The 19,185-nt window shown below is 47.0% G+C and overlaps 5 protein-coding genes across 5 annotated transcripts; 4 read left to right on the top strand and 1 right to left on the bottom strand.

Moving 5' to 3' along the window:
- Positions 1 to 309: 309 nt before the first annotated feature.
- BP5553_10178 (Uncharacterized protein) lies at positions 310 to 1,847 on the top strand (the record flags this gene model as incomplete). Its single annotated transcript, XM_032018801.1, has 3 exons — positions 310 to 399; positions 631 to 1,290; positions 1,353 to 1,847. 3 exons carry the CDS (start codon positions 310 to 312, stop codon positions 1,845 to 1,847), a joined length of 1,245 nt encoding a protein of 414 aa, XP_031865209.1.
- Positions 1,848 to 2,960: 1,113 nt separating this feature from the next.
- On the top strand, positions 2,961 to 6,561 carry BP5553_10177 (Uncharacterized protein; the record flags this gene model as incomplete). The annotated part of the gene is made up of 2 exons (XM_032018800.1): positions 2,961 to 3,671; positions 3,721 to 6,561. The coding sequence occupies 2 exons, from the start codon at positions 2,961 to 2,963 to the stop codon at positions 6,559 to 6,561; spliced, it is 3,552 nt and encodes a 1,183-aa protein (XP_031865208.1).
- A 654-nt stretch (positions 6,562 to 7,215) lies between these two features.
- Positions 7,216 to 7,891, top strand: BP5553_10176 (uncharacterized protein; the record flags this gene model as incomplete). The annotated part of the gene is made up of 4 exons (XM_032018799.1): positions 7,216 to 7,218; positions 7,297 to 7,399; positions 7,490 to 7,623; positions 7,703 to 7,891. The coding sequence occupies 4 exons, from the start codon at positions 7,216 to 7,218 to the stop codon at positions 7,889 to 7,891; spliced, it is 429 nt and encodes a 142-aa protein (XP_031865207.1).
- Positions 7,892 to 9,794: 1,903 nt separating this feature from the next.
- Positions 9,795 to 11,949, top strand: BP5553_10175 (uncharacterized protein; the record flags this gene model as incomplete). Its single annotated transcript, XM_032018798.1, has 6 exons — positions 9,795 to 9,829; positions 9,877 to 11,011; positions 11,094 to 11,174; positions 11,232 to 11,312; positions 11,390 to 11,725; positions 11,779 to 11,949. The coding sequence occupies 6 exons, from the start codon at positions 9,795 to 9,797 to the stop codon at positions 11,947 to 11,949; spliced, it is 1,839 nt and encodes a 612-aa protein (XP_031865206.1).
- An 883-nt stretch (positions 11,950 to 12,832) lies between these two features.
- Positions 12,833 to 18,795, bottom strand: BP5553_10174 (uncharacterized protein; the record flags this gene model as incomplete). The annotated part of the gene is made up of 3 exons (XM_032018797.1): positions 12,833 to 18,335; positions 18,385 to 18,580; positions 18,639 to 18,795. The coding sequence occupies 3 exons, from the start codon at positions 18,793 to 18,795 to the stop codon at positions 12,833 to 12,835; spliced, it is 5,856 nt and encodes a 1,951-aa protein (XP_031865205.1).
- Between the last annotated feature and the right edge of the window lie 390 nt (positions 18,796 to 19,185).

Genomic DNA, 19,185 nt, shown 5'->3' with positions numbered 1-19,185 from the left:
GGTATACATCTCTTGTACGTGTTTGATAACGAACCTACAGGGCGCCGATGGGTTTTGTAGATGTGCGAGTTCTAGTTAGGGTCATTTTAGGGGCTGCCTGGAGCTCTTAAAAGTTAAGATAATTGATTATCGTTATGCTATCTAAACCTAAACCACTTGTACACTATAGCACAAGAAAGGCAACCACGGCTAACGTAACCAGGTGGGGTAGCAGGCAATAACGCGAAACCTTCAAGGTTGTTACTAGATCGTACCTTCCTGGGTATATAACACTCGTATTTACTCCCTCTTCGCAGCAACGGCCACAACATGGCATTATCCACCTCTCCACGCCACTCGGAGGCATCAGAAGAGATCATCAATGGAAATTCTCTATTCATTGACGTCAAAATGCCTTCGGTTAGTGTACGCACAAGATCCAGATCGAGGTCGAGCCGGCACTCGCAAGCCCCGGGCAATCGCGATATGAGACGATAAGTGGAAATGCACCCTGGAACGGAAGCTAGCCCCGGCCCGTACGCCACTAGCTGACTCTCCCGAGTGATTATGTAATGTTGGACAACGAACGAAAAGTCGCGTTGGATTATCGATCAGTTCAACTGTCAGATCCATCTCACGACAATGTCACAGATACCATGGACGACCCAAATCAACTTTGCGAGCGCCCTTCTGCTGCATAGCTGTATTACACTCGTTCTCAAAGAGGCCTTTAATGTTCTTGAGATTTCAAAGCGGGTTTTGTTACGTTTCTGGAACAGCCATGTTCCCTGGAGATCTCACGACCGCGTCAAAGATCAGATCAGCGCCTCGATCGTCCTGGATGCATATACCTCTATCCTTTCGGGTGACCTGGAAGGCGAGCTTGCAGAAATGTACTACACGAATACCGGGTTTATTCTGCTGGCTGTGTCGTTAGCTTCGAGCGTGGCGATGAACCTCCTTGTCTCGAGCACGCTTCTCAACGCCTTCATTGCAGCTACCTTTGGGGTTACATTCTTCGCGTCACTTTTTGTTGGTGAAAAGGAGCTCACCTTGCCGATACTGGCACTGCGAAGAGCTGGAAGGTTCATTTGGTCCGATACTCCCTTCGTCAACTTTTTCTCTTTGATATACATCGCCACAGTCTTGGGGGGCCAATCAACATTAAGGCTCCAGGATTACATTACCTTTCGGAGTATAGCAGTGTTGGAGTTGGTCTTCATGAAAGCTAAGTTGGCAGCTTCGAGCCCCGAGAAGCAAGTACGTTTGATGAGGCAGCTGGTTGAAACTGAGTGGGTAGCTGTAAACAGCGTAAGATAATTACCAACGAGGGGCATATATACACTAACATATACTGACACTGTTGGAACTAGAAACTGGAAATCGAGTATCTTAACCAGCCATTCCCTATCGCTCAGCGGAACGGCATGATTCCGTTCACAACAGCCCAAAGGCTCTCGATAATGCTGTTCAAGACGGCTGTTGGCTTCCATTTTGGTTGCCTGCAAGGCCCACTTGGCCCAGCAAGCTGCCCGGTTCCCGAGATCGGGTGTTACATAGATGAACCTGCATGTGGATGGAGGATCTATAGGTTATCGGAGGATATAATGTTCCTGTCAGACTGCTTCGTAGAGTCTTCCCCCAGGGGGCTCTGGGCACGATTCATCCTCAAAAGCCACGGTGTTCTCCTTCGCCAACTTGGGAAAGTCAGGGTTATATACTTCCTTCGAGCAGCAGGTGCTGACACAGGGACGGTTTCCGTATGGCATTCCAATATCAATCTGGTAACTGGAGTAACAGGTAGATGGCTGGACGAACATTTCCGATCTGCAGATTCTGGTGAAAAGTGCGTGATAGCAGGAATATGAATCTAGGCATGAGCGACTACTTTTTTTCTCAGTGCAAGCCTAGGCGAGACACGACGACGGTGAGATCAAACTGTATCGAACGCTGCACCACTTCCTACCACCAAAGAGTTTCTGAGTTGAACCTGGAAGTAGCGGGCGGATTATATTCGGCGCTCTTTCTGCAAGGAAAGTCGCTGTGAGAGAAGGGAGAGGTGGCGTGGGCACCAAGGGATACCGTGGTGTTGGCTAGAACACAGGAAATGAAGATACTGCCGATCTGGGTGCAGTTTGTTTACTATGGGCCATAAGATGGGGTGGATTTGTGGGTGGATTTCAAATTTCCATCGATTTCTTAGTAGTGGTGCAGTTGTTGGGCTGGCATGGAGGGTGCCATGCGTTGTGCCGCGCAGTTAGCCTTGTCGCCTTGCTCCTCTTCGAGCAAAATAACGAGAGGAACACGCGTAAGTCAGTCAAGGCAACTGCAGTTGGCAAGGCAAAAGTTTTGAGCTATGAAGATATTGTTGAGGCGCAAAGACAGCGCGACATGAAAGAAGCCACCGCTGACACAGTGCCCAAGCGGGGTCGAGGACGGCCAAGGCGTAAATCACCAACCCAAGTTCTTGGGAAGAGATCACGAAGTCAAGAATTAGAAGTGGCAGAGCATGAGATCAGGTCGCTGGGAATGGAGGAGTATTGTTCCGTGCTGAGATTTTAAATAATACGTTTTCTATGGCTTTGTGTTAATCAATTCCTTGATTGCTGACTCGATTTCACACTGAAGTGGACAAGTAGACAAAGCCTCGTGAAGTCCTAATTACCCCTTTTATATTCCTCGTACCACTGTACTGTACTATTACCCTCAAATTATTAGCAATCGTAACATCCACAATGGAAGAATCACCTTAGCGCAATTAGCTGCAAAGATGATAAAACAATTAGCTGTCCGCTGTGGGCACCAGACCATAAAGCATGCAACCTCGTACATATCGCTTATCCTACCCTACCTATGCCCAACCTCAGCCGCAGCCACCTGTGCTGAAAGTGTGTTGCCCGTATCTCGACTCTGCCTACCCCTCAACCCAGGCTGAGAATATAATATTTCTCATTAAACACTTCCTTCCTAGTCTTCCAAGAATGAGCGAAAAACAAGCCGCTGGTCGCAACAAGACGAGCCAGTTGAAAGACCAGCTCCGCAGTCGGTTCCGCCGGTCTTCTCGAGGCCATTCTCGACAGTCGAGTCGTGCACCGTCACCGGTTCCGAGTAGAGGGAAAGCAGATAATGCTTCGGCTACAGCTGGTGCGAGTTCTTCCACACCGGGGATCAGGCCCAGTGTCGATGATACCCAGCTTGTCGCTGGTGCCAATGCTATGATACCGGCGATCAAGCTAGGCAACAGGCTGGATAAAAAGTCGGATAACGATCAAAATGCTGAACTAGGCGCTGCGACGGATGGATCCCAAGATCAGGAGAACCAAAACATTGGTCTAAAGCCGAATACGGATGCCGCCGACTCGGCCCAAGAAGACAACATGTGGAAGATTGCCGAAGCCCAACTGAGACGGGACCAAAAAAAGAATAAACTTCTAGATGCGTATTACGACATCTTGAAATCCAAATTGAAGGATCTCGACAGTTCTAATACTTCCGAGAAGCAGAAACAGATCTCCGCTTTCATTGAGTCTCAGTCTAAAACTATTCAAGACGCTAACAAGTTGGGCAAATTTACTAGTGTCTTGAAGAAAGCAGCCGATTATATTCTAAAGGCGGAAAAGGTCATTTCCACTGCTGCTCAACCCTGCCTCCCGGCTTCGATAGCGTGTGCTGGTGTGATGCTCGTTTTATCGGTAAGTTCTCTATTGCTACTATATGCACCAGATGCTGATGCTCAGATAGCTTTATGCTCAAGCTGGCAGTCAGCGGGACATTCTCTTTAAAGGCCTGGATGAGATTCCACACGTGATTTACGATCTTACTGAAAATGAGACACTCCACTGGACCAAGACGCAAGAGCAAGTAATCAAGAAATCCATGATTGAACTGTGCTCCTACATCCTAGAGTTCCTAGCCCGGGCAGCCTGTCACCTTAAAAAGCATCCCATCACTCAGACACTGAAAGACATGTTTAATCAGGGTGAATGGAATGTCTTGCTATCCGCAATCAAAGCTGCCGAAGCTCGTATAATCAATCACTCTGGAGTTGAAGGGTGGAAGGAAGTTCGAATGATCCGGGAAGCACAGGAAAATAATCGATTAGCGCAACTAGCCGCAACTCTTAGCAAGGAAACCGCTGCCCGCAACGAGAAGATTACGGCATTCCTCCAAAAACTGAATGAACATGCATGGCCCGGCGGAGACAGCTACGAATACAGCAAAGACCGAGTCCAGCGTGCGGAGGAAGGTACTTGCAAATGGTTCACAAATCACGGCAAGTTCAAAGCATGGGAGTCTCCTGACAATCCAAATTTGGGGTCTCCTCTTCTACTGTTGACCGCTTATCCAGGATGCGGCAAATCGGTTCTGTCAAAACATCTCATTGACACCGTTTTGTCCAAGTTCAAAGACCGAGCTGTGTGCTATTTCTTCTTCAAGGATGATTTTGAACATCAAAAGAGCGCCACTGGGGCACTTTGTACACTGCTTCACCAGCTCCTGTTCATCTCTGAGTCGAAACGTCGTACTTCTCTAGCCGATTCCGCTCTTCGGCGTCTTGAGACCATGGGAAAAGAGAGTTTTTTTGGTTCTGTTTCCAGTCTCTGGAAGACGTTCACTGAGGCTGCTCTTCACACTGATGCTGGAGAGGTTATTTGCATTCTTGACGCCCTGGACGAATGCCGACTGACTGGCAGGAACGAACTTATTAAAGCTATCAATGAGTTCTACCGAACTCTACAAAATCAGGCATCATGTCGTCTCAAGCTTCTCCTGACCACTCGGCCGTATGGAGACATAATACAATCTCAGTTCTCCTACGCTTGGGGACACAGGCTTCCCGAAATCCGTCTTGCTGGCGAAGAAGATGACGTTGCCAACGATATTGCAGAGGAGATCAAGATCGTTGTTGACAAACGTATCGATCAGATTTGTGATACTATCCACCTAACGAAGCAGAAAAGAAATTTGATGAAAACGAATCTGGGTGCTGCTCCAGGACGTACCTATCTGTGGATCACTCTTGTTTTCGACGATCTCCTGAAAAAGACTTCTGGGATCCAGAAGGAATATATCGAGAGCTTTGTTAAAAATCCGCCAGAAAATGTCAATGACGCTTACGAAAAGATTCTAAACAGATCGAAAACCCAAGGCCCAGGCAACCAGGACCTCAAAAAGACGCGAACCATCTTGCAAATGATTGTAGCGGCAAGAAGACCACTCACTCTTCGGGAAATGTCAATAGCTTTGCTACTACAGGAGTATCAGCCACTAGACGAGGATTTGGCCGATGAAATCGAATCGGAAGAGGGAATCTGGAACATAATCCGGGATTGTTGCGGTCTCCTTGTTATCCGTGTCGATGACAGACTTTACCTTCTCCATCAAACGGTGAGAGAATTTCTGGTCGCGACTGGTCCTAACATCAACAATGTGAATCAGAAAGCGCGGGACACGCCGGACTCTGAGACGGTTACCCCTCACTCACACCTTTGGAAGTACTCCGTCGACTTGACAGACGCCAATTCGGCTCTTGCAAAATCATGTATCTCCTACCTCTATTCAAACTTTGCAAAGACGGATAATTCACTACTTGATTACTCGGCCATTTACTGGGCAGATCACTACCACCAGTCGGTGACAAATTTCCAAGTAGCAGCAGCTGAAAAAACAAGAGATCTTTGTCTGCTCGAACATTGCAGACAATGGACTATGATTCATAATAAATATAATCAGATTCCTATAGCTGGGCCCCTACTTTGTTTGGCATCTGCCCTAGGACTTGAGAGGGCAGTAGAGATGTTTCTCCTTAAGCAACACTCGATTAGTGCTGATTTTCAGATTGACATGGAGACCAAGGACAAGGAATATGATCAGACGCCGCTGTCATGGGCTGCAGGGAACGGGCACGATGCGGTGGTGAAGCTGCTGCTAGAGAAAGACGCCGACCTGGAGACCAAGAACAAATATAGTCAGAAGCCGCTGTCATTGGCTGCAAGGAACGGGCACGATGCGGTGGTGAAGCTGCTGCTGGAGAAAGACGCCGACCTAGAGACCAGGAACAAACTTGGTCGGACGCCGCTGTCATGGGCTGCAGGGAACGGGTACGATACGGTGGTGAAGCTGCTGCTAGAGAAAGACGCCGACCTGGAGACCAAGGACAACAAATATGGTCAGACGCCGCTGTCATGGGCTGCAAGGAACGGGCACGATATAGTAGTGAAGCTGCTGCTAGAGAAAGACGCCGACCTGGAGACTAAGGACAAGTACTATAGTTGGACGCCGCTATCATGGGCTGTAAGGAACAGGCACGATACGGTAGTAAAGCTGCTACTAGAGAAAGACGCCGATCTAGAGACCAAGGGCAACAAATATGGTCAGACGCCGCTGTCATGGGCTGCAAGGAACGGGTACGATACGGTGGTGAAGCTGCTGCTAGAGAAAGACGCCGACTTAGAGACCAAGGACAAGTACTATGGTTGGACGCCGCGATTATGGGCTGCAAGGAACGGGCACGATACAGTAGTAAAGCTACTACTAGAGAAAGACGCCGACCTAGAGACTAAAGATAATAAATATAGTTAGACACTATTACAAGCTACAAAGAACAAACATAATATAATAGTAAAGCTGCTACTAGAGAAAGACGCTAAATTAACGACTCTATAGTTTATAATTATAAAATCTTTATATTATATTTTATTATATATTTTATTATAACTTTAATAAAGAGAGTTATAAAAGAAAAAATATTTATATATTATAAAATATTACTACTAACTATACTTTGTATTTTCTAGAAATTTCTATTAAGAATATTTTATTAATAATAGAAGATAATAATTTATAATATTCGTTACTTTTAGTTTACTAAGTGTCTTGGGTCTTCTTAGTACTTAATTTGTAGGAAGGAAGGGGCAAAAGGAAAAGGAATAATGCCCCCGTGAAAAGCTGATATGACGTCAACGGGATGTATTCGGAGGATCATAATGCCGTTCCCCGGGTGATAAGATAAGAGATAAGATCTTTAGGCGCTAGTGGTGTCTTAACCGAGACCCTGCCTCGCTTCCTTATTCGAGGGACAACGAGGCTGTACCATACACTGTCACCTCGAGGATCTTACACCCTAAAACCCGAAGACTACCATTGCAAGTACATCGTACAGGTGTTTCTGCATCCATATACAAGGCTGCGATACACTGATGACAACCTTGTGCACCATAACCTATATCCGCGACCATGGTATGCTGCACTACATTCTCGCATTCCACTTCCCCTCCATCTGGAGAATCATGACTAAACTTAGCTCTATACAATCAGTCCTCCGAATCCCGGCTCTACACCTTCTCCCAGGAAACCAAAGACCACCTGCGGAAATTCCGCCTGGGAACTTCTCGCTCGAATGATCCGCAAGCCGTGATTTGTATGTCCACGTCCGTCTCACAATTCCGCTGCACCTGCTCCTCAACCTTCCTTCGCCCTTTCATATAATGGCTGATAAAGATTTGGATAGATTTTATTGACAAGAATACCTTGGAAATCAAGCAAGATGAGGATCAGACGGTGTACAAAGACTTGCAGGATATTGCAGAAGAACTGCCAGACCACTCTCCCCGATTCGTGTTGCTGAGTTATCCGTTGACACTGGTAAGTAATCTCTATGTAATCAAGGAGGAAGAATATAACCAAAAGATTGACGCTAACATGTGTATTATTGTCGCTATAGCCTTCCGGACGTCTATCAGTGCCATACGTGCTCCTCTATTATCTTCCGGTAACCTGCAATGCCGAATTAAGGATGCTTTATGCCGGGGCCAAGGAGCTAATGAGAAACACTGCCGAGGTGGGGAAAGTTCTTGAGATTGATTCTGCAGACGATCTAGAAGAGCTGCCGAAGAAGCTGGGCGCTGAATAATGGTAGGCTGGGTGGACTATTTCTAGCTCTAGCCTTGAAACGATACCATGATGACTGAAGCTGGAACTGCTGTTACATTGTTTGTATATTCCATTTGGTTTTCGAAGGTTGGTGGCATATTTCCTATAACTCTTCTACATCTTTGCAGGGATATAGAGAGCTTTGATGTTATGCTCCATATGGCGTGAGTCTGCCCAATATCCCCTTCCCCTTCTCCTTCCCCGTAAGTAGGGCTCCAAAGTATCCTTTCTCACTACTAAATACTGCTCGGGATTATTCTAGGCCAATCTACCCCAGAGTATGTAGCAACGCTAACAAATCCATAATTCTGTCGTATGTCACTCATATATTCCACGGTTCTGTTTTACATGGACTATAGGACTTTGATATACTCTGAACATTGAAGTATGCTATTCGGGTTGTTGAGTTATTAGATTGATTAGTTCTTTGGTACATCTTTGGTACTTCTTTGTGAAAAGTAGCACGTTGAGTCGTTTTTTCACTTCTACCAACTAGCAAGTGCTGCAAAAATTTATAGAATGATTTCTTTAAATACAGCTTGGTTTGGTTACATTGTTAGCTCTGAAATGTGCCTTCCACCACCCAACCCCTCCCCAAAAAACTGCAGCACATGGCGTACAGGGGGATTTCTAGTATTGTCTTCTCATATCGTCTTTTGCAACAACAAATTCAGTTGTTATATAAATATCTACACCATTTTACTTCATAACAGTATCACCCTCCCAACTACCTAATTTTAAGCCACCTGGCTTTCGTCCTTACCATTTCTCGTTATTCGGCTTCTCATCTCGTATAAAGGGTGATCCAAGTTTAAAACCTGTGTCATTTTTGAGATTCAAGCCATCAGAACCAACGTATCACGCCGTGATGTAATTCCAACTCCATCTACTATTACATCGTCACGGGCGTTCCACGTATCAATTTAGTTGAAGGTCGACAAGGCGATGAGACGACGAGACGCCGGAGGACGTCAAGTGTATTAAAGATAGACAGAACCGCACAAGCTTTACGAGATACTCCCTTTCAGAGTGTCGTCCTATACTTTCCAAACCCCATATTACAGGTTCAACCTTGCACAGAACCATCTCATACTTCTTCACACAACTATTGCAATAGCACTTTCATGCTATTTCAACTCTACTTACGAGCCCATCACCGCATCATCGGGCCCGCCCTCATCCATACCTCTCAATTATATCATCACCATTCTACCTTTCAATAATACCATCTATCTTAAGGTATGGTTCTTTGTGGATCCTACTAATATCACCCCTCACCACCTTCCTCCTCCAGAACAGACAACAATCCTCTTGTCTCTTGCAACAGCTCACAGTATTCTTCCACGCTCGAACTGAGCTTCTGGCTTCTCAGCTTCAAGGTCGAATAGCTTAGCTCACCAGCATTTACCCCATCCTACCTTCCTTGCCACTCACCAAGTCCTCCTCATCTTACTAGCCGACCCTGTTCAGTTTCATCTGAACTTACTCCAGTCCTTAACATACATTACCAGAACCTCTAGTGTTTATCCCGGCTCATTAGTTCTCAATCTTTGCACTAATAGCTTTGGTCTCCGGAAAGAGTTTTCAGGTTCAGGTAGACATGGTCGCACATCGTCCTCAATCCCTTACTCAAATATCTTGCTTTAGTTGATCTTCTCAATCTCACCTCATCTAAAGCAATCCGTTACTCAATACACTTCACGGAACTTGCAGATCAATTCCGTACCCGACTTCCGATTCCAAAACTACAACACCAATTCAATCCAATCCTGTTTTCTCAAACAATCGCTCAAAGACCGTCCAGGCCCAAACTCACAATTATTAGCTACTCTTTCTATTAGAAGAGTATTCTTCGTTGTTCATCACTCTCACAGATATTCAAAATGTCTCAATCGGGACAAGCGAGGGAAGACTTGAAGTAAGTATAGACCCTTTCGAATATACATAAGCTGACTTGTCTCAAAGCTGGCTTCATGCCGGTGTCTACAACGATCCGCAAGGGAACAAGCAACAAATATACTACGCATTTGAAAGCAGACCAGTGAAAACTGTGACGTATCAAACCAACCCGTTTCGAATCGTGTACGCTGCGGACAACACGGGTACCATGCTTGGGAATCGGAACGTGGGCCAGATTAAGCGAAATCTCATCACCTGGGATGAGCATTTACAAGAGGATTGGGGTCAATACCTTAGGTCAGACGGAGGATGGCAGTACGGATATACCACTAGGGGCAGAATACAACAACGGAAGACCCTGCTGGAGAAGTTCAATGACGCCGACTTCGACGATCCATTTCCCGATGGAAACCAGTTTTTGAACATAGGTCCATCTATCAATGCCATCCATGCCCCTGGCGACGATGCCGACAATAGAGAGGAAGAGCAAGAAACACCCGAGGCTAGGTTCCCAGTTCGAGGGCCCACTTATCCAAATACGCAGATTCCTCAAGACTTTACTCATATCAAGGTTAGTGCGTACCGAGAATGGAAGTTATCATCTTTGCGGGTGGTCAAAGATTTCCTAAATGGTAAGATGGCCGCAAAGCGGGGATCCAACTTTCCCAGATATGAAGATCTGCAAGTAGATAGAGTCGAGTCTGCATTTTACGACTTGGGCTGGCGGGTTGACCGAAGAGCGGTATGGAGCGCTAATAGAGAGGTCGGACATAATCTAGTTAGGCGTGCCATCGATTCGCAGGCTTGGAAGAACAATCCGCCGTTGAGATATGATTTATATAAGGGGGAGGAAGTTGAGCGGCTGATGAACGATTTAAAGAGGAGGGAAGATGGTATCAGTGATGAAGAGGACGATGAGTCTGATGGTGACAACTATGGTGGAGGTGGAGGTGGTGGTGGAGCACCCGGTGATGGAGACGAGTCGGACGAATTCAGTGATGGGGGGGATGATGATGGAAACCCCCTATTCGTCTCAGATAATAGACCAAGAAAGCGCCATGGAGGGAAATCTAAAAATGCACAGAAAAAGGGAAAGGCCGTTTCTAGGAAAGGCAAAAAAGACAAAAAGCGCGAGAAAAGAAAGAAGGGAAGGGGAGAGAGGGCGAGAAAGAAAGTGAAGCAAGCCAAGAAAACCAATGTGGTAAGTCAAACCGCCCCAAAAAGAGAATTTGAAGAAAGGGTGACTTAAACTACCCGACACTATGCTAAGTGAAATATGTTAGGATCATATATTAGATGACAATTCGGAAGCAGACATTGATGGTGCAGAGCCAGGCCCCTCACGCGAACAGAGAGCAGTTTCAGTAAGTCTGACACTTCGAACTGAGAAGGAAGCCTCATCCATACTTACGTATACTTAGGAGGGATTTAATCAAGCTGATAACCTTCACCATGGCTCAAATGGTACAAAAAGGATGCCGATTACCATAGATGATGATTCTGTAAGCCGTGGACCAACTATTTTGAAATTTTACATAACTCCAAGTTCAGAAAGGCAATACTGACTATATTTGCCTAGGATATGGATGTGGACTATGATCAGATTCAGCTTGAAGACCTCTATGATGACATGGATGAGAATGGACCTGACGATGTAGATGATGAGGGTGGACTTGGCGAGGCGGACTCCAATCCACCTCAAAACCCAGCAACAAGCTTTGCAGGTCTTCTAGGGCTCCGAGAAATGCACCTTCAACATTCTAACACGCCGCTGATTAAGCCATCATCATCGCATGCCGAAAGCGTTAGGGCATCTCCAGCTCCATCTCTAGACCAAATGCCAGTTCCAGCTGAGATTGGGACACCGATCAATTCCGGACCAGCAAATCTATCAAAAAGATCGGCTTCAGAAACAGTAAGTTTGCCAATCTCTTATTTATGGTGAAGAATATACTGACATAGCTCTAGTTTAATGAGCCTATTGACGAGGTTGAGCCGAGCTCAAAGAGAGCAAGGTCGGAGGAACCCAAGCCCCCGATCAAACACGAAGTACCAGCCGATATCGATATCGATCTGGATGCCGACCGAGAGCCTCTGCATGGAACTGGCATCAACAGTGACCCGTTCATCATCGAGTAGGATGAGCGACAGCACTCGTATTTTCCAGCTCCCTTGTGCATAGACATTTATCTCTGAGACATGCGAAGATATGCTAGACATTTCGGTTTCGACTATTTCGCACATTTTCCACATATCTAAGCATCGCCTTACAAATTCAAAACACTTATTCTTGAACTACGGCAAAGAATCGGATATACAATACTACGGCTGATTGAAACATCGCGATTTATCTCAAACCCTACGGCTTGCTGGGCGACGGATTTGTAAACAACACAGTCTTACAATGCCTACGGGCGCGGCAACTTTGCTACTTTGCTATTCACCTTGCTACTCACTTTGCTACTCACTTTGCTACTCACTTTGCTATATTAAACTTGCTCATAGCCTAGCACATCTCATAAACGAACAATACATTACATAGCGAGAAATACAGGCAAAACAAAAGATATTTCAAATATTAATCAATCGATCTCCTGCATGGAGCATTAGAGAACATCAAAGTGAAATTTCAAGTTATCGTATTAGCTAATAGTATATCACCTCTCTGGTATTTCATAATACACGGTTGGTAAATACCGAGGTCAAAGGCTAAACTCCATCTGCACCTATGATGCTATCGTGCCATGCAACTCCATATGCAATAAATTCGTAATTATAAATGCTCATTTCGCCCGCCCAGATACATGGAGCAAGAAATACCGGCTGTTCTATTGCGTCCGTAATGATAAAAGAAAGGATATTGTATGCAAATGAGCATCGGGATATCTATGATACCTATGCTGTGCTGGTGAAACTCCTGCCAGCCCCTATGACGATATCCTCCCTTCCCCAGAACTCCCATAAAAAGGGCGAAATTCATTTTGAGAAATTCCAGAAATCTCACTGTTGAACAAGTTTATTCCTATCCCAGTTCTTCGCCGCTCTCTACGCTGCCTCGCTTTCCGTTGAGTTTTGGGCGCGCACGACCATTACTAACAGATGATGATCGAGCTCGCTTCTTCCGGCCGTGCGCAGCGCCAACAGCTTTTCTCTTGCGTCCCTTCCCACTACCACCCGGCGCCCCCGAAGGATTATTCTCTTCATCATCGCTAGGTGTACTAAGCCTCGCCTGGTCGGCCTCATCGTCGCCCTCCGCAGCGATCTTGAAGTCGTGATCCACCGTGAGGAGCTCAACAAAGGTGCGACATTGCTTTAGCATGCTGTCTTCGGAATCTAGAGCTGACATAGTTGATGAGCTTGCCTCCCAAAACTTATCGCCCGTAACAAACGGAACCTTGGTGGGCGTTCTATTCAGATCCTTGGGAACGGCTTTGCCTTTGCTGTCTCGTCGATTGTTCATGAGGCCATATAGACGTCTGAGGAACGTCCGAGCTTCCCAGAGACTGGAAAGCATCATTGAAGAAGCAGTTAAAAGCCGTAACCGCATGGGATCGACTTCGGGCTGGGCAGGTGGTCCATGATTGTGCTCGTTGATCTGGGTTTGGTCGATTGGCGGAGGCTGATCCAGGCTAACGCGGAAAATCTCGGTTTCAATCGAATGCGCAATTCCAGTACCCGTGGCCGCGACTACCTTCTCCATTGCAGTGATGGTAGCTAGGAGTTCATCGACAGATTGATACTCAAAAAATGCTAGATTTTCAATAATGAACTGAGAGAACTCTAAATGCTCTGGGAGTTCCTTGACTACATCAATCTTGGACGGGTGGAAGTCGATGCGGGAGCACAGTGTCTCGAAAAACTTCTTCCGATTTTTGACTTTGCTTATCTTCAAGACATCCATCATTAGATGAAGCTTCGAAGTATACGGATCGAGAGTCGCGCCATTGGTATTTCCAACAATGTCTCGGTGATAAACATATGCAAGATGAACGGCCCGCATATATTCCTTCTCTAGAATTGTCTCGTGTTTCTCATGGAGCGCGCGATGCTCTCTATACGCGAGCTCGGCGATTTTCGCATTTTGTGAAGTCTCTAGTGCAATAAGAGTTGGTCCACATTCCTTTGGATGGACAAGACCTTGACGAGCGATGCTAGCGACGACTTCTGTTGCAAGGAGAGCTTGTTCATCTTGCCCAGCAAGAGAAATGCGTATAATATGTGGTAAGAATCGTTGAGCAATTCCAATAGCAACTCCGTCGCCCTGAGAGCCACCCATGACCCCCAGCTTTGCAGTAGGATCTGCAGCCGCACCGGGTAAAGCTTCATTTCCAGCTTCGGAGCGCTTCTCCTCGAGCAATAAGAAATCCTTGAATGCTCTCATAACAACAGCCTCAAGGGCAGAATTCTTCTCGCCGAATACTTCTAGAAAAGAGGTATAAATGTTTGCGGATGAGAAGCTCTTTGGCCAGGATTGACACACCATCCCAATAGCCTCTAGCGCAGTTTTTCGCACATCCTGCGGTTGTGAAGGTGAAGCAAAAGGCGCAAACGTATCTGCCATCAATTTCGAGACCGAATTGTCCTTCCACGTCCGGAACCTCTCCTTAAAACTTTCAATTTGAGGATCAAAGTCACAGTGTTTCCCTAAGGTGCCGCCTAGAGTCAAGAGCCTACCCAGCTTTCGTACGGCGTCGGAGTTTTCCGGTTTGTTCAAATCCATTCCTTTCATATTCTGAATATTGAGCAAGCTTGACAACGCCATTTTGGTAAGATGCTGAAAATCCTCAAGAACGCTGCTGATGATCCATAAGCACGCTACCACATCATCTAGAATTGCTCGCGTCATGCGGCCAACAGTTACGATCAACTCCCTCCTTACAGCAGCAAGGAAGTTGTTGTGGACTCGAGAGAGATGTGGCAGAACATGACGAAAGATCACTACCACGGACCGGAAGATGGCCAAGTCATCTCCAGTACCTACATTGGAAACATAGGGCTGCAGAAGTTGGATTTGCTCTGCAGTGAACAGCTTGGCATTTGACTTGGCGAAAATCATCAGGAGTTGTAAAGCGTCACGAGCCGATGGTGCGTCACTCCCTTGCTCAGCAGAGTTATCGATAATGGTCTCAAACATCGTAGCAACAAGATTTTTGCACACTCTGAAGTTTGCGGCTGCAGACTTGGAATTGTCGGCCAGCATGTTCTGTAGAACCTTATCCAAGACATTCGATACACCGCTACCTCTTTGGACTGTCTTAACCATGAGGGCAACGTGTTCAGCCATGGCCAGTTTGAATTGAGCTGAAGAATCGTCGCCGGCCGTCGATTGGTAAAATGGAGACATCCAAACCTCTTCGATAGTCTGCCGCGCTAGTTCCTGTACACCCTCATCTAGATCTGCGACGCGATGGAGTAGCGAATCTGCGATGGAACTCCTCACGTCGCGATTGGAGTTCCTTAGATAGATATCCTTTGCTAACTTCATGGCACGCTTACGGACGCCCACACCGCTATCATTTACTCGCTGCAAAATGCCGGGAGTCAGCTCTGCTTCAAGAGCCGGCCGCAAACTGATACATTTTCCGACCAACGTTAGAGCCGAGTCGCGGACCTGAATGGATGGATCATTTGAACATCTTAATATCAATAGCTTCACTGCCGGCTCACGATCAAGTATAGTAGGATCAGTGTCCAAGACTTGATTGACGCTTTTGAGGCTCTTGCTGCGTACCGTTGCCTGTTCACTGGTCATAGATCCAAGTAGGATAGTGAGAACTCGTCCGAATGACTGGCAAAACTGAGAATGAAGCAAAGTCAAGGAGTACGCAAGACGCGCATGTGGCGGGCTGATTGAGTCGAAGCTATATTCTGTAGATAGCCATCTTCTATCGGCAATCATCATTCGCAGTCGATAGGCGAGGCGTCCATATTCTCGGTCGGTCTGCTGGCCTTCTTCATCGTCGTCATTGATCGAGTCATAGGTGACAAAAATCTTGGAAGCCCACTGCGCCATGAAAAATCCAACAGCGCTGTGGAGTTGGGGGTCGGCGGAGCAGCGCTCATCTAGAAATTCCAGCGATACACGGAACGGGCCACAGGGCCATGACACAAGGTCCGCAGGAGAAGCACTCTTTTCGAGTGAAGTGTAAGCTAGCTTCGTAAGGTATCTGGCCAAATCATCACCACCATCCAAAGAGGTGGCACTTTTTCGAACATGGGAGTTGAGCTCGGATATTGCTGCACCCATCAAACCTAGAAGGTCGAGAGCCATATTCTTCGCCGGCGCTGGCGTCTTATCTCCTTCCGCTAGATATACCATCTTGAACAGAAATAGGCGTAGTAAAAGCTCTGCAGCGGGCCAGTCTGTTGAATTCAGGCATGTGATGAAGTCCTCAACAAATAGATCGAGAAGATTTCGATAAGGCGCATCGCCAGTTTTAGTTGATTTCATGGCTCTGTTGACGATAAATTGTACAACATAACTTGCGTTGCCTTTAGCAGTGTCTAGCAATGGTGAAACAAGATCTCTAAGCTCTTGAACTGCTGTCACGGGTTGTTGTTCCGCACGCGTTTCCGAATGGATAGTGTAGTGCCCACCAGAAGCTTCTTTGATATCGCTCTTGACAGGCTGAATATCTTGGTCGTCACCATTCAGGGCTTCCAGAGCTTTGGTTCTCCGGTTTTGTTTCTCGTCGTCAGGCTTTCTAGCGCTGGTCTGAATAAGACGCATAATCAATGCCGACACAAGCTGGATGCTTCCACCCTCAGCGAGCTTGAATTGGCGAGCGCTCTGTCTTGTGACAGGGAGCTTCTCTAACGAGGTAAGGATTTCGTCAAATATACCCTGCCTTTGCGCAGGATGGCAGAGGAAGATCTGCGCAAGAGTGTCCATTGCCACTACTCTCAAGCCGTCAAATTTCGCAACTCCAAGAACCGAGTCACGCTCGAAAGGAGCGTTTTCGACAAAAATTAAGCGCGATGCAGTAAACTCGAGGGTATTAATGACGGTTTCCGACAGCTCGACGCTAGCCACAAGAGTGGCTAAAAGTGACAAGACTCGGCGGCATTGCGTGAGAAGGTTAGCGATAGGTTTCTTTTGGGCGGATAGCAATTTGAATGTTTCGGCAGAAGTACCGGAGCTACGCATTTCCACGATTGGAACTATGCAGTTGTCCACGACGTTCCTAAACACATCCAAGGCTGCCTGTGTAACATCTTCTGAGTACAGTTGTTTGTCTTCACGCCCACCTGACATCAATCGTAACGAAGTACGTGCTGCCTTGAGTCCGAGCTCAGCATTAGGTATCTGCTGCAACGCTCCCTCTACCTCGGATTCTCCCATCGTGTCGTTGAATTTTATGTCAAGTGTTTCGGCGTCTCTGAGGGTTCCTTCGCAGAGCTTCTGAAGCCGTAATAACTCATCAAGCGGTGCTTGGGTGAAGCGGCCCATAGTGATAATTTTCTGTAACAAGCTTTCAACCCTTGTTTGAGCCACAGAGTTGAGGCCAATCCCGTCGCTGGTTATCGTGAAAATGGCGTTTGATACACCATTATCAGCTTGGATCTGATCTTCAGCTTCAAATATCTCTTGAAGATACTCCCGTAAATTCCGCGCAGCTGTATCAGCTTTCTCACGCTGATCTATGCTCATAGCTAGATCATCTTCATATCCGTCGATGTCAGATCGCTTTCTTTTCCTTGATAGGTGCTGCGGGGTATCAGGCGAATCAGGAATAACTTCGTAATCCTGGGGATTGAAAGTAAGAGGTAAGTCGGGAATGACAACTGCTAAACCTCCTGGGGCAGATTCCTTTGGTAGCACAGTCGGTGGAGCAGGGGCCTGTTGTTGACGGGAAGTCTGTGGCTTAGATAGGTGCTGAGAATGAGAATGAGCTTGCGGGGGAGGTAGTGAATGACTTTGAGTCTGAGTCTGAGGCTGGGCTATAGGATGAGGAGGAAGCTGCACAATGATCGTTGATGGTGGTACGGCTGGTGAATATCGTTGACTCGGCGGTTGGGAAGGGGTACGAGATATAGGCTGAGCTACCGGCTTCAAGCTCTTATTACTTGAGCTCTTTCCAGGAGCGTACTCTTCACGCCGGAAGTTACCTGGTAAGCCTGGAATAACCACGGCTATGCCCGAGTTGGAGTTGGCGCGAGCGGGCGAGGGTCGAGGTGGGGTTGCAAATTGAGACACGGGCTCTTCCTTTGAAGCCTGAGCTTTAATGTGCAACTTATCAGCTCTAATATTTGGAGTGTCGACTTTAATATTCGAATTCGTCGCATGAGCGGCATCGTTCGTAACAGCGCGTTGGTTCTGCGGCGGTCTGGCCTTGGTTGGAGGGGGGTATTTTAGCGGTCCAGTTTCGTTACCAATATCCCTAGGGCTAGGCTGTTCGGGGGGTGGACATGTGAAATCAATAGATGTCTGGTCGAGAACCCTTCGGGCAAATGGGGATAAGGATACATTCGGTTGTTCGCTCAGATCAGGGCCAGAGGATAACTTGGAGGAAGTCTTGAATGTGCTATAGATTATTAGCTAGCTTCTAGCAAAAAGGGTTGGGGGCGCCTTACAAATTCGCAATTCCCTCCGGCTTCAGAAGTTCCTTTAAGTCATCCAAGGTCTGCTGTAGCCTCCGCGATGTGTTATGAGGGTCGGAAGCCTCGCTATTCAAGCTGTCCAGAGCTTGTCTAGCTTTGGCGCGGTCAACTGGTGTCGGAAACAATGAGACGGAGGATCTAAGTCCAACTGATGGAAGTGGTACAATATCTGGGAGTGAACGATTAGCGTCTTAGTACCATACTAGTGCTCTATGGGAAGGACCAACCCGAGTTAAATGGGATCACCGAGGTAAACGGAGTTAATGGCAAGGCCTCGTCGACAGTCAAAACCCTAGGCTGGGGGGCTTTATATCCATTTGCGCTAGACATGCCTTTCGATCCCCTTGCAACACCATTGGGGGTGGGGTAGCCGTTTGTCTCCATCGTTGATTGCGGTCGATGGCGATGGCGTGGATGTGGAGGTGGAATGGCGGTGGTTCGAAGTTGGGTGCCGTTATCACGACCGAGAAGGCTTCATACGGTGGAGGAGCATATTGAGGGTATCGACTCCTATTTATTTATTAGAGTGGACTCGGGCTATTGAAGGAACATCGTTGTCGCATTTCGCTGTCGTCAAGCGTAACTCTATAGCTGTAGGGAGGCCGTGCAGAAGTTGACAGCCTCGCGTCTGACTAAGCAACTTTCCGCCGAAATTTCCTCGAGAAGTTGGAGCCTCATGGACGCCTTAAGTGGGCACACAAATGTCGTAAACACTAAGAGCGGCGCTGCTAGCGGAGGCTCAGGTAAGGCGGGAGCGCTCTCAGAACATTTTTG

The sequence above is a fragment of the Venustampulla echinocandica genome (assembly GCF_003357145.1).
Source record: "Venustampulla echinocandica strain BP 5553 chromosome Unknown scaffold_13, whole genome shotgun sequence".
Lineage (NCBI taxonomy): Eukaryota > Fungi > Ascomycota > Leotiomycetes > Helotiales > Pleuroascaceae > Venustampulla > Venustampulla echinocandica.
This window is presented reverse-complemented; position numbering and strand designations above follow the sequence as displayed.